Genomic DNA, 15,258 nt, shown 5'->3' with positions numbered 1-15,258 from the left:
CTTCCTTCCTTCCTTCCTTCCTTCCTTCCTTCCTTCCTTCCTTCCTGCCTTCTTTCCTCCTTTGCTTCCTTCCTTCCTTCTTTCCTCCTTTCCTTCCTTCCTTCATCTCTCTCTCTCTTTCTTACTTGAGACAGGGTCTCACTCTGTCACCCAGGCTAGAGTGCAGTGGCACTATCATGGCTCACTAAAGCCTTGAACGAACTCCTGGGCCTCCCAAAGACCTAGGATTACATGTGTGAGCCACTGTGCCCAGCTGCATCTTCAGTTTCTTTCCACTGCTCACTTCTGCTCTATGGTTAAGCATGCAGGGTGTGTACCGATCTTAAAGAAATACTTACCTGATCTTGCTGCATACTCAAGCCATCTGGACAAACTTCTCAACCAAACAATCTACATTCATGGCCTTCATTTTCCTACTATTCCTCTGCATGCCTCTTGATCTATCCCTTACTACTTAGTCCACATTCATTTCTCTCTCCTCATCTTATTTTCTGTACCACATATTTTGCCAATTAATCAAGTAATTTTATATCTATTTAGGTACTTACTTTAACAGTTTTTTCTTAACTAAACTATTAATAAGCCATGAGCCATGAACGTATTGTATCTTTTTTCAAACAGTTGCTAGCACTTACAAATTGTAGGTATATACAATTTAGTACTGAGTGGTTTATAAATATAAGAATTTTAATCAGAATTGCAGCAACATTAATAAATATTCATTAAAAAATTTTTTCTTGCCTGAGCTCCAAGATAACTTCTTTAATTCACCAAACATTTACTTAGCACTTACTGTGTTATGCAGTGTTCTGGGCATTAGAGACATCACAGTGAATAAAGCATGAAAAACTCCTGCCCTTATGAAGCTTATATTTTAACTGGGGGAGACATATGAACAGACAATGAGTAAGCAATGCCATATGTTAGGTGGTAACAAGTGCCATGGAGCCTTCACAATGGAAAGCCAATGAACGGGGTTAAGCAGAGAAGGACATGATTTGACTTATGTTTAAATACGATCACCAGCCTAGGCACGGTGGCTTACACCTATAATCCCAGCACTTTGGGAGGCTAAGACAGGTGGATCACCTGAGGTCAGGAGGATGAGACCAGCCTGGCCAACATGGCAAAACCCCATCTCTACTAAAAATACAAAAAAAATAGCCGGTGTGGTGGTGCATGCCTATAGTACCAGCTATTCGGGAGGCTGAGGCGGGAGAATCACTTGAACCCGGGAGGCGGTGGTTGCAATGAGCCAAGACTGCATCAATGCAGTCCAGCCTGGGTGACAGAGCAAGACTCTGTCTCAAAATAAATAAATAAATAATAAATAATAAATTAAAACAATTTGATCACTATATTATTAATAGTTTTCTATTGCTATGTAACAAATCACCACAAACTTAGTGACTTAAAACAGCACACATGCATCAGTTCAGGGTTCTATAAGTCAGCAGTCCAGCCCATTTTGCTGAGTTCTCTGTCCAAAGTATTGTGAGGTTAAAATCAAAGTTTTGGCTGGAATGAGTTGTCAGCTGGAGGCTCTGGGGAAAAATTACCTGCTTCCAGGCTCACACAGGTTGTTGGCAAAATTCAGTTCATTGAGGTTGTGAGAGTGAAGTTCTCATTTACTTGTTGACTACAAGCCAGGCTGTTCTCACCTCCTAGAGATGACCCACATTCCTGGCCATATGGCCCCTCCATCTTCCAAGTCAGCAATGGCATGTCAAATCCTTCTCATGCCTGGGATTCCTGACTGCCTGGTCTGTGACGAGTCAGAGAAACTCTGCTTTTAAACAGTTCATGTGATTCAGTCAGGCCCAAGCAGGTAATCTCCCCTTCTTAAAGCTGACTGTGCATTATAATGAAACTTAACTACAGGAAGAAAATCCATCATATCCACAATCTCAGAGATTAGTACACAGGAGGGGAGGTGGGAGTTCTTGGGGGTCATCTTAGAATTCTGCCTACCGCAATCACCTTATCTGTTGTGTTGAGAATACACCACAGAGGGAAGTAAGAAAAAGAAAGAGAGATGTTGGCAATCATTTAGGGGAAGGACAATTGTGTCTTTGACCAGGGTAGTAGGAGATGAGGTGGTGAGATATGGTCAAACTCTGAGAGAATATGAAGATACAGATAATAAAACTGCTGACACATTGGATGTGACTTGTGAATGAAAGAGAGGGGTTGAGGAGAACTTGCGTGGGTATTGGCCTCAGTAGCTACAAAATGGAATTGCCACTTGCTGAGATAAAATGTACTAAGAGAAGGCAAAGAGTTTTGGAAGATGTCAGTACGAGATGCCAATATCACCTCCGAATGGAGATGTCCAGTAAGCAGTTGTATACTGCACCTAGAGCTCAGTAAAAGGTCTGGTTTGCAGATAAAATTGGAAAGTTGCCAAGGGAGCCCCAGAGTAGTCCAAGGTGAGAAGTTGAAGATATCAGGAAGAGTACCTAAGAAGGCTGGGAAGGACTGCACAGTGAGGTAGAAGGACAACCAGGAGAGAGTGAGAGCCCCGAGGGGAGGTGGAGAAGAAGGATGACTAAGTGACAGGCACATGAGACGCAGACTGAGAAGCAACTCCAGATCAGCAACACAGAGATTAGGGACCTTGACAAGAACTGAGCTGTTTTAGTGGTGTGGTGGGGATAACCCTTATTCCACGGGGCTTAAGAGGAAAAAAAAAAAAAAGAAGAGGGGTAACAGATGGTGATAATAGAAACTCTTTAAGAAGTTTTGTGGTAAAGAGAGCAGAGAAAGGAAGTGGTAGGTTGGCAGGGATGAGGGTGGAAAAAGATATTTGCCTTCTTTTTTTTTTTGTAAGAATATGAGACACTATTGCCTGTTCATGATCAAATAGGGATGGAAAAAATGATGATGCCACATGCAAAGGGATAGCTAGAGTCTAATCTTTCAGTAAGCAAAAGGGATGGGACCCAGGGCACAAACAGAGGGCTTGGTCTTGGATAGGAGCCTGAGCATTCATTCCCCTAACTTAGGAGGGGAGCCCATGCAGGTGAATGCATTAATGAGCCGGTGAGAATTGAAGTTCTCTTCTAATGGTTTCAGTTTTCTTATCAAACCAGGAAGCCAGGTCTTTAGCTATGAATTTGCATAGGGTGGAGATGTTGGAAATTTGAGAGGAGAGGAGATACCTGGAATAGTTCACCAGAAGAGCAAGTGAGTGAGCAGACAGGGAAAATAGGTCCGGATTGCCAGGAAGAAATAAAGGGCCACTGGCTGCTGGGTTCTGGGTTCTCCTTTCAGTACAGCCAAACCCTTCTCATTTTAAGAAAATCATTACCATGCAGAGTAATTTTTTCCCTGGAAATTTTAAAACAAAGATTTGAGTCATCAAGTAGATTTTTTTTTTTTTTTTTGCCCTTGTTAGATTAAATTATAGCTTTTAGACCTTGTGAGGTTATTTTGTTTGCTTCTGTTATTTATTTATTTATTTATTTATTTTTATGGTTATTAATTATTTTAAGTCCTACTTTCCTGGGTTAACTTTCGCACATCTAAGTTTTAGCATTTTTTAAAAACTTTGCCCATCTTATTTTATGTTGACTATTTCTGCCACTTTCTGCTATTACGAACTGGATTAAATATGACAGTTTATGTGGATTTTCTAGGGGTAAATTGTGAGTAATTCCCCTCAGATGTTTCTGACCTGCTCTATTGTCTGAGATTTATATTTTAATATTGCAATTCAGTCACTTCCTCCTCTTGGTCACTTTGGATGCCAAGAGAAAGAAAGGGCTGAGGTCAAAATGTCCTTGAGATCAGAAAGGCAGCAACAAAGCACACTGGTTTGCAATAAACCCAGTTAGGAAAGAAAGTGAGGAGAAGGAAAGGAGAGAATTGCCGCTCCAGATTTTTGGAGATCAGAGCTGGCTTGATGTCTGTCCTCTTTTGTTGAAAAATTAAATCTTTCTAATGTAATGAAAAGAGAGCAATAACCAAATACACGATATGCCTACATAGGCCGTCCCCCCAATTTCTGTCTTTCAGAATTTTCAATTCAGCTTAGGTATTTGCCCTTCTCCTTCCATGTGCTAGCAAAGGAAGATACTCTCCAGTCCTAGAAAGGTGAGTCTTGATTAGTCTAGTTCAATCACGGCAATTCTTTCTCCTTGCCAGTGATTGGTTTAGATATGGACAAGTGACACAAATGTAGCCAGTAAGATCTGAAAGTTTGTGTCCAGTCAGAGGTCTTATGGAAATGGCTTTCCTCCCTGATACAGCAGAACATGAATGAGGAAGAGCATCCTCTTTTGCCCTGTGAAAGGGCTGTATGAGCAAGTGCTGGGCTGAGCTGCAGAAGCCATGCTCCACCATGAGATGACATACTGGAGGTCAAAAGACAAAACTCCAAGGATGGCAGAGCTGAAAGGTGGAAAGACCCCGTGTTCTTGATGTGTTCAGGGCATTACATTAACAAACTCAAGAACCACTTTACTTCTGCACTTCCAATTTTAAAAGATGCTAATGACAACACAATAATAAAACGCTATCATTCAAATAATTTTTGGCCAGGTATTGGGTTCCTTGAAGCCCAAAACATCCTGATACAATCCTCTTACAGCATCAGGGGACTATAAGTCAGTGAGGACCGACATGGAGGTGCACTGCATGCCTCAGAGCCAGTTTGGTGGCTGAAGGATTGGAAGGATTGTATTAAGACCCACTAATTGTTAACCCTTTATGCTCGGTTGGTTATGTAGAAACTTCCCAGGGCAGCATTTATCATTTGGTCACTAGTGCTTCCATAGCACTTTGATCATTTACTAGAAGGGCACTTAGCTCTTTTGATTATAGTTAATGTTTATGCGTCCTTTAATGCTGTCAATAATTTGAGGACAAAGGCCATATCTATTGTCTTTCTATCCCTAACAACCCACAAAGTACCTGGCATGTAGAAAATCCTCAATAAATATTTGCCAAGTTGGAGAATTACCTTCTGTCAACAAGTCTGTGCTGGGTAAATATGAAGTAAGAGGTGTTCCTGAGCACATCCTTGAAAGGGTAAGCCTGATCCCATAGGAAAGGGGAGTTAAACCAGAGGAACCTCTGCAGACAAGCTCTTACAAAAAGGAAACAGCCAGGAGGCAAGAGAAATTCTTCACTTAAGCTATCTAGCCAGCTGTCCAAGGAGCCATCCTTACCTTCTCTCCTTCCCTCACTCTTCGTATGCCTGCCCACTGTCTTACTCCAAAATACATCCTACATTTCTTTAAAAAAAAAAAACAAAACTTAATTTCACCTGCAGCGCTATCATCCTTGTCCAAGCCACCATCATCGATCACCTGGACAAACCACACCAACCCCAAACTACTGTCCACGCAAGAGTCAGAGCATATTCTTGAAATGTGAAAAGATCAGGTCACACTCATGTTGAAATCCTCCAGGAGCTCAAAATCATGCTTGGAATAAGAGAGAAACTCCTTTCTGTGTCTGTCAGTCCTCTCTATCCCACTTTATTTTTGTCATAGCATTTGTTACCATCTGAAATTATTTTTGCACTTGCCTATAATTTGCCTGCTCTATGGATTGTAAAGGTCCAGTGGAACAGGGACATTATCTATACTGCTTAGGGCCAGATCTTAGCTCATTTTGTGTTGCTATAAAGGAATATCTGAAGCTATTCCCTTTATTTTTTTTGAAAGGATTATTTGGATCATGATTCTGGTGGCTGGAAAGTTCAAGATTGGGCATTTGCATCTAATGATGGTCTCAGGCTGCTTCTACTCATAGCAGAAGTTAAAGGGGAGGCTGGCATGTGCTGAGATCACATGATGAGAAAGAAAGCAAGAAAGAGGGAGGTGCCAGGCTATTTTTAATAATCAGCTGTTATGGAAACTAATAGAACAAGAACTCACTCACCCCTGTGAGAGGACTCTGATCCCATTATGCAAATACCTCCCATTAGGCCTCACCTCCAACACTGGAAATCAAATTTCAACATGACGTTTGGAAGGGACAAATATGCAGTCATAGCAGGCCATATCCCCCATACCTTCAATAACACTTGACATGCAGTAAGCCTTCAATAGCCATATCCCCCTACTCCCATACCTTCAGTAACACTTGACATGCAGTAAGCATTCAACATATGTTTTTGAATTGAAAAATATTGTCTCTGGACACTGTAGGACCTTGGCCCTGAAGAGGTTTTAAATCTCATACTAAAAGAGTTTTATGCCTGTAATCAAATAATGGAAGAATATAATAGAGAAATAAGAGTCATCCATGACACTTATGGAGATGAGTTTGAGCAGGGTGGGCTTTAGAACAACTGAGGAAAACAAGAAAAGAGGGTTCCACAGGAATGGCATTAGGGCCCCAGGGGCCACTAAGCTCAGTTTTGGGGTCCCCAGTTTTAAGAAGTCAGGGAAAGGGTGGATGATAAGACCTGCTTGATACTCACCTCTCCTACTCCCTCTACCTCAATTATATATCCTGACCCACCATGGCTCCTGAGTGCCATTAGTAAAATATCTGGTGGCTTTGGCTCTGTCTTACCTTACCTCCTCTTCTAGAGCCTTAGATGTTGAATTATGTAACTTGAACTCATAGGTCTACTTGCTTCCTCACTGAACCAAATAATTAAGAAATGTGCACATTAATGCCCCCAGTTAAAGAAAGCACATAGTTTATCTTCAAAATTTAAAAGCTTCCTAGGAAGTTACAATTTTGAGAAACAATATAAAACAATACAATGTTCGGCAAATAATAAAACAGTTTACTCAGAAGTTCTAATTTCATGGTTTCAGGTTACTCTCAAATTGAGAGACACACCCTCTTTTGGAGGTCGTAATGGAGCTGTGAAGACTAAAGGTAAAAATATTTACAAGATATTGATTTACAGCAATGAAAGGATCAGCATCCAACCATAAAGTAATGATTAAACATTAACTCCGAAAAACTCTCACCAAGGCATTTCTATAAATTAGCCATTCATGGGAACCAGCAGGCTCAGGGAAGGTTGGTAGCCAAAAAGTTTGGATTCCCAAGATCCAGTACTTACTTGCAAACCCCTAAACTTTCACATGTAAAAAGTCAGGATATTAATATATCTCTCTAACATGAACTTCTCTGTGAAGATCAAATGAAATAATTTAACTTACATCAGAAGCAAAGCAAGTGTAATTTAGTGTAAGTAGGTAAATCTGAATCTATTATTACCACTAATACTAAAAATCAAAACCATTCAAAAGCTTGAGATGTCAGTCATTGCCTGTATACATACAGCTTTACATGAGAATGAAGACAGCAGAGGTAGGCTCTTCCTCAGGATACTGAACACATAGAGATTATGAAGGGGTGGCCTGCCCCTCCACACCTGCGGGCGTTTCTTGTTAGGTGGAACCAGAGACTTGAGAAAAGAAATGAGACACAGAGACAAAGTATAGAGAAAGAAAAAGTGGGCCCAGGGGACCAGCGCTCAGCATACAGCGGACCCACGCTGGCACCGGTCTCTGAGTTCCCTCAGTATTTATTGATCATTATCTTTACCATCAAAGAAAAAGGGAAGTGGCAGGATAATAGGATCATCCTAGGGAGAAGGTCAGCAGTAAGACATATGAATCAAGATCTCTGTGACATAAGTTTAAGTGCTGTGCCTTGATATGCATATGCAAATATCTCCATAAACCTTTTTAGTGCATAAAGAGCAGCATTGTGCTAGCACATCCCACCTTTCGCCCTAAAGCGGTTTTCTCCTTTCTCAGTAAAGAGAACATACAATCGGGTTTTACACCGAGATGTTCCATTGCCCAGAGACGGGCAGGAGACAGATGCTTTTCTCTATCTCAACTGCCAAGAGGCTTCTTTCCTCTTATACTAGTCCTCCTGAGCACAGACCCTTCACGGGTGTCAGGCTGGGGGATGATCAGGTCTTTCCCTTCCCACGAGGCCATATTTCAGACTATCACATGCGGAGAAACCTTGGACAATACCTAGCTTCCCTAGGCAGAGGTCCCTGTGACCTTTGGCAGTGTACGTGTCCCTGGGTACTTGAGATTAAGAGAATGGTGATGACTTCTCATAAGCATACTGCCTTCAGGCACTTGTTTAACAAAGCATACGCTGCACAGCCCAAAATCCGTTAAATCTTGAGTCACCACAGCACATGTCTCTTGCAAGGACAAGGCTGGGGGTAGGGTCACAGATTAACAGCATCTCAAATACGGAACAAAATGGAGTCTCTTATGTCTCCTTCTTTCTATATAGACACAGTAACAGTCTGATCTTTCTTTTCCCCACAGATTAGAAGCCATGAAATGATAATATAGCTATGCAAATGAGAAGTTATAACAATTGTGCCAATATGGCCAAGTTGATTTTATACTTGATTACAAGCTGACAGAATGATATGCAGTTGAACAGTACTGAGTATCAGCTGTAAAGTCACATTGCCTGAGTATGAATCCCAACTTTGTGGAACTTTAAGCAAGTTCCTTAACTTCTTTGATAGTCATTGGAGCCAGCCTCCATCATGGTTGCCAACGATCTCCACCTCCTGGTATTTATGCACTTGTGTAGTGCCCTCCCACATTGTATCAGGGTTGGTCTGTGTGACCAATAGTACACAGCAGAAGGAATGGTATACCTGCCACTTCTGAGGCTAGATCATAAAAGGCAACTCAGCTTCCTGCTTAGTTCCTCTCTTGGATCCTTCATTCTAAGGGAAAGTAGCTACCATATTATCCTAAGTAAAATTTCGTGTAAGTGAGTAAATCTGGACCTATTATTACTACTAATACTACTAAACAGAACCATTCAAAAGCTTGAGATGTCAGTCATTGCCTATATACAGCTTTATAGAGGAATGAAGGCATCAGCAGTAGGCTCTTCTTCAGAACGTTTAGCACACAGAGATTAGAAGTCATGAAATTATAATATAATTCCCACATGGTGGGGAACTGGGGCCCATACACTAGGGAACTGAAGCCTCTAGCTAACAGCCACATGAGTGAACTTGGAAGGGGATCCTTCAGCTGCAGTCAGGTTTAGGCTTTCAGATAACATCTTGATTACAACCTCATGAGAGACCCTGCGGCAAAACCACCCAACTAAGCCACTCCAAAATTCCTTATACACAGAAACTATGAGATAACAAATATTTATTGTTTTAAGTTCTGAGGTGATTCATTATGCAATTATAGATAACTAAAGTACCCTCTCGAAGTTCTGACAAATCTTCTGTAGGAATGGAGAGGGTAATAGTACCTTTCATTCAAAGAGTTGTTCTTCGGATTAAATGAAAAGTACATTGAAAGCCCTCAGCCCCAAATTTAACACTTAGTAAAAGTAAATGCATATTCACTATTATTGTATGCTTGCATGCCTTCTCTTCCTCAAGTAAGGCGCTCCTGCGTGTTATTTACAGCCATGTTCTCCATGGGCCTCAGTACTTTCTTAAGTCATAAAATTTGAAAGACAAGATCCAGCTCCACTCTTTTTATATTATCTTTCTCTGACCATCAACTGGATAAATAGTCTTCATTTTCTCTCTCTTTCTGATCCCCTTTGAAAAGAGAGGCAGATATTTCTAAGATAGAGAAACTTAAGGCATATGTTATGGCTAGAGAAAAGCCAAAATAACTGGCCTGAAAAAGACTAACCTGCTGACCTCATGAGCATTCCGCAAAGGTTGACAATAGTTAACTGAGCAAGCTGGAGTCAACTCCAGTTTTTATAGAGCATACTGTTTAGAAATTGTCCCCTGAAATGTACAAAGCTTTCATTCAGGCTCATTTCTGTGCTTTTAAACCTGGAAGAGATCCTGGACTTTCTCAGGCAAACCTCATAGATGCTATCTTTTCTCTCTGATTATTCCTGTCTCCTTCACATTTGGGTTTTCTCTTATTACTGAAGGATACTGATGGGTGAGCAGTCAAATTTCCTTTCCACTGAAAGAAGGTGTAGAGGAAATTTACTACTAAAGCAGTGAAAAGAGCAAAAGAAGAGATATAATTCTATTCCATAATAAAATTCAATAATAATAAAACTATTTGACAGATAACCAAATATTTCCGATTTCAGCATATAATATAATGTAAAAGAAATAATAAAGAAATCATAAATGCTGCCTGAGAATTTTATTACCACTAAGCCATGAAGAGTTCTACAATTCCATACAAGTATTTTTATATATTTCTCACTGATTCTTGAAGAAACTGAATGCTTACATATGCAATATCCTCCTATAGTAGGAGGATTGAAAAAATTTTAAAACATACAATCATTTATTATATACACAGAAGAGAGTGAACTTTTAATTGTGCTTGGTGAAATGAATAATCTGAATTCAAGGAGTTTTTATTCTTAAATATATGGCAATAGTCCAGTATTAAGCCTTTCTCTCTCTCTGTCTCTCTCTCTTTCGCTCTCTCTCTCTCTCTTTCTGGCTCCCCACTCACTAGCCCCCCTCCTGTTCTGGGTGTGTCTAGTTTTGCTAAAGTATGCGTTTCATATGGAAACACTTGACCTCTTAAATCAACCTCTCAGGAGATGAACTTGGGTTTGCTTCCTCCTTCCTTTTGGCTGTTTAATTCTTTAGTTTTCCCGTAATTTAGGTATTTGCTTTGTTTTTCTATCAAATTCCTATCCTTCTTTCCTTCTTCCTTTCCTTTCCCTTCATATTTCCTTTCTCCATACTTCCTTGCTTTCTTCCTCCTCTGTATTTGTTTACTTGAAAGCTTGATTGACAACATGGAGGGCATTTCTTGGGTGATGACTTTGACTTTTTTGTAAGGAATGCTGACCTTTATTGTGGCACAGCCCAGGAAAGGTATTGCTGATTTAGTGAAAATGCTGCATTCTTGAGCTTTTATCTTTATTCCTATGATAAGGCAGAAGTGTTAACAAGATGACTTCCCTTTTTTCCTTAAACACACATACCTACAAATTAAGAAATACAGACAAGAAATAACTAGAGTGGTAAATAAATAAAGCCACCATGAAACAACATCTCCACCTGGTTGTCCAAGAGATATCCTTAGCTACTCTCTCCTTCACCTCCCTCTGTTTAACCAGTTACTGAAGTCCAGTCATTCACATTTCTGAGTAGCTCTGGAGCCTCCATATTCTGATCTGTACTGTAAGTGCCCTGGGCCATTTCCCTCACTTCCCCCTCCAGTGTTGCTCCGTTGCAACTCACCTTCCCACTGTCATGGCCAACAGTTCAGGCGTGCTCAAAACCTCATTCACTGCAACATCTCCAGCTTAGAATCAAACTCTTTTGCTTGTTTCCCACCCTCCTCTGGGGCTCTGGATCCTTTCATAACCCCTAACACGGGATGTGATCTCATGTCTCTGTGTTGAAACACAAGACATTCACATTTTCTGGAATATCTTATCTCCAGAAACTGATGTTATCCAGAAACTGATGTTAACTATTCAAGCTTCTCCACAAAAGAAACCTCTTATAAGAAGTCTCTCGGCTGGGTGCAGTGGCTTATACCTGTAATTCCAGCACTTTGGGAGGCCAAGGTGGACGGATCATGAAGTCAGGCGATAGAGACCATCCTGGCCAACATGGTAAAACCCCATCTCTACTAAAATACAAAAAATAAGCCGGGCATGGTGGTGCGTGCCTGCAGTCCCAGCTACTCGGGAGGCTGAGGCAGGAACCCGCGAGGCGGAGACTTTCCCAGAGGTGTTCCTTCTAACCTCCAGAGCAGTTTGCTCAAGCACCTCTAAGTTATCCTTTTGAGTCATAAGAGTAGTTATATGGAAACAAGTGAGTGTCTCAGGAAGTCCTCCTCAAGAGACCATTCTTGAAATGTGTTCAAATTTCATTTGGAGAAGACAGCAGGTGCTGTTTGGCAGAAATGGCAAAACAGCTCTCCCTGGCCTGTATACCCTACCTAGCAAAACAAAATCCTCAGAGTTAACTGCAGCAAGCCTCAGATCCCTAGGGCCTTTCACTGGCCATCTCAAGTGGCTAATCAAAATACAGTATGCCTTTCAACTTGCTTTAACGGAAGTTCTGATAATTACAGTTTTACCCAAACTTCCAGCAATGCTGTGATGCCTCAGTTATGTTTTGGAGACAAACAGGCTATACAGATTATTTCTATTTATATATATGTGTGTATCCACACATACACATACACACATATATATGTAAAACAAGTCGTATTTGTTTGCATATTCCCACCAGCTTATACAGTTCTTGAGGTCAGGGGCCTTTATATTTATATTTACAAAATTTAATCTTTGTATCTGCAGCAACTAACACAGTGCCTGGAACATAATGTAAGCCTGTAAGCCCTATATTTATCGATTGTACGACTAGCACATTCTTCTCCCACGAGGCTTTGCATGTATGGTTTATACAAAGTGTTGCTTTATGAAAATAATTATATTTTAACAGTCCACAAAAAAGAGTCAAGCTTAAGTGGACTGTCATTTAATGGTATAAAATAGTAGCAACCACTGGTTTCTTCAAATTTCACCAGCAGTAGGTCAACCCATTCAGTTATTTAACCTTTGGCACCTTTGCCCTGGCCTTGAATTGCACAGCAAGTATGGTTTTCATAGCTCCACAAACTAATTCTGAACTGTCATCTTGAAATCTAGATAAGATACTGTGAGTATGCAAGCACAGACTCTACATTCCTCAGTTGGCTAAACCATCCAGAGAGAATCCTTTAATTGGCTAATTTATTGTGTGTAATCCTGAAATGAAAGCAAGTGTTTAAAAGGAAAGTAAGGCCAGGGGAGACTGAAACTAGTAATTCTCACTTGCTTGCATCCTACAGTGAGTATTCCATTATTTGAGTGTTATATATTTAGGTAAGCTAAAAAGACATGAAAGTCTTTAAATAAAAGAATCCACCAAAACATCACTGATTCCAGCCCCTTCTGAAATATTATCATGTATACCAGCTTTATGATTTAGCTCTGCAATACTACTAAATTGGTCAAATAATTACTTCCCTGCCTCCCCACCCTCCAACTCAATTCTCACCACCCTTGAGGGAAAACAATCTGGGTTCCCCATGCAACGACTTTTCTCTAAACTGTATTTTGGGGCTTGCTTTCTCATTTTTCCTATCCACTTCAGATATCCTTACTGCTGTCTTTGGGTTCTTTAAACACTGCCTTTTTTCCTTTGCAGATCACACCCAAAAACTTTTCTTAAAAATTATATGTAAATCTAAAACTTTACAAAGTAAATTTAAAATTGAAATTTTTAAAATCCCGACTCTCCCTAATTTCAGGAAGCATGCATTTATCATACATAACAAGACGTGAAAGCGGCAAGAGTTGCAGCCTAAACACTGAAGACCCCGCGAAGTGAATCCAGCTGCCGCTCTGCAAGCAGCAACAACGCCTGGGAAGCCTTCTCAGCTACATCTCGGGGCACTGGTCCAACCTCCCGCAAAATCCCTCGTTTCCCTTCGCATGGTAAGACGGAGGCTGACCTGAGCTCCAACTGTCCTATCTGTTTCAAATGTTTCAAACTTACTGCCTTTGTTCAGCAGAACCACGGGCACGGTGATGATGGTGACAAGCGCAGCAGCACCCAGCAGTCCCAGGAGAACCTTCCACGCTGTCTGCAAGCCGGGCAGATCAAGTCCAATTAGAGGGAAGCGTGTGGCCCCAGTTTCCGTAGGAGGGTCGGAGCTGCTCCAGAGGCAGCAGGATTTGCAGGTGGGAGTGCGTTAGAAGAGGGACACTGTGGACTGGGGGTGGGGGTGGCGTCTGGAGTGCGCCAGTCGGAGTTCTCTAAGGCGGGTGCCCTTGAACTTGTGCCTTCAGAGCACATTGGTGTTGGTTTCTCTACCCCTACCCGAGTTTAGGTGTGCGATCTGTGGGTGGCTTTCCGGGACATTTAAAGCTCGACGCCAGGGTCCTAGCAGAAACCAGAGTCCGAGAGCTAAGAGACAGCTCTGGGACGTCCCTTCACCTGTCAGAGGGTAGCCTTGGGGCTTCCGCCTAAGGGGAGTCCCTGCTCCGGTTTTGCCAGCTTTGGGGCCATTTGGGGAGTTTGGCGAAGGGATCCCCACAGCTCGCCCCGTGGACTGGGGAAGTGCATGGCGCGGAACTCACCTTCATCGTCGGCGTCTCCTCGGAAGTGTGCGTTCAGTGAAGGAGCGCAGGCAGAAGTCACAGCGGGCGGCGGAGAGGCGCGTCCTGCTCCACTGCTCCGGGCGGTGGAGTCACTCGCCGCTGGCAAGTTTCGGCCCCGAGTTAAACATTAGTGAGCGCCCAGCCCGCAGGGTATAAAGGCGCCGCGGGTAGGCTGCTGGACAGGCGGCGCCGGAGCAGGCGCGCGGGGCGCGGGGCACGGGCATACCGGCCGGGGGGAGCCCGCGAGGGCCCCCTGAGGGCGGTGCGGGGCGCTGGGCGGCAGCCGGGGCGCTGGGTGCGAGGCCCAGAGGAGCCGTGGGGGAGGGGAAAGGGCGCGCGGCCTCAGATGCGCAGACCCTGGGTCGGCGACGCGGGGACCCTGCTCCCTCTTAGCTGAAAAGGACATCGGCGTTCAGCTCCTCCAACCTCGCGTGGACAGGCGAGGGACAGAGGCCCAGAGAGGGCAGGGGGCTTTGGTAAACTCACAGAGCTCACCGCTGGCAACTGAAACTAAAACCCAGGCCTCTGTCTCTTGCCAGTGAAAGTTATGTTAGGAGGCAGTCAGGTGTCTAAAGCTGTATGAAAGGCAAAGAGAAAAGGTGATTGTTCCCTCATGAATGGCCCTTGGCAGCTGAGTATCTGGATTCACCCTCCCCAGAGAATTTCCCGATTGTCTTGCAGGCTTACACACTCATCAAGAAGCCAAAAATAATGACAGTAACACTTAATGTGGAACTTGACTTTTTCCCAGGTGCTGCTCTAAGCATTTACTGTGTTTGTTTTACAGGAAGGAAGCCTGTGCACAGAGAATAAATAACTTGGCCAAGCTATTCAGCTAGGAAGTTGTAGAACCTCACTTAGGAGTTCAAGGTCTTAATGGCTAGTCTATGCGGCCTCTCCTCGTTCAGTCTTTTCAAGGGTTTTGGAGAAGAATAAAAGATCAGGTATGGCTTCTCCCTCCCCCAGCTCCCTGTTATTCCCTGAAGGGTTATTCATTCGTTCATTCATTCCTACATCCTCCCATTTATTCCACTCATCCACAGATGTTTGAGAGGTTACAATGTGCCAGCCTCTCTTCCAGGTACTGGAGATAAAGTGGGACAAGAGAGGTGAGGTCTGGACCCTTGGCACTTTCACCATAAAATACACAGGTAAACATTTGCCTTT

The 15,258-nt window shown here is 42.6% G+C and overlaps 1 protein-coding gene across 1 annotated transcript in view; it reads right to left on the bottom strand.

Moving 5' to 3' along the window:
• The window catches only part of DPP4 (dipeptidyl-peptidase 4), an 85,308-nt gene extending 70,513 nt beyond the window's left edge, over positions 1-14,795 (bottom strand). Inside the window, exons 1-2 of the mRNA XM_011991008.1 lie at positions 14,071-14,795; positions 13,487-13,574 (exon numbers count right to left, since the gene is read on the bottom strand). Coding sequence (XP_011846398.1) covers positions 13,487-13,574; positions 14,071-14,076 — 94 coding nt within the window. The 5' untranslated portion in view covers positions 14,077-14,795. The remainder of the gene's footprint in view (positions 1-13,486; positions 13,575-14,070) is intronic.
• Positions 14,796-15,258: the final 463 nt, after the last annotated feature.

This window comes from Mandrillus leucophaeus, unplaced genomic scaffold, assembly GCF_000951045.1.
Source record: "Mandrillus leucophaeus isolate KB7577 unplaced genomic scaffold, Mleu.le_1.0 Scaffold389, whole genome shotgun sequence".
NCBI classification, from domain to species: Eukaryota; Metazoa; Chordata; class Mammalia; order Primates; family Cercopithecidae; genus Mandrillus; species Mandrillus leucophaeus.
The sequence above is the reverse complement of the archived record's forward strand: the minus strand, read 5'-3'. Positions and strand labels throughout refer to the sequence as shown.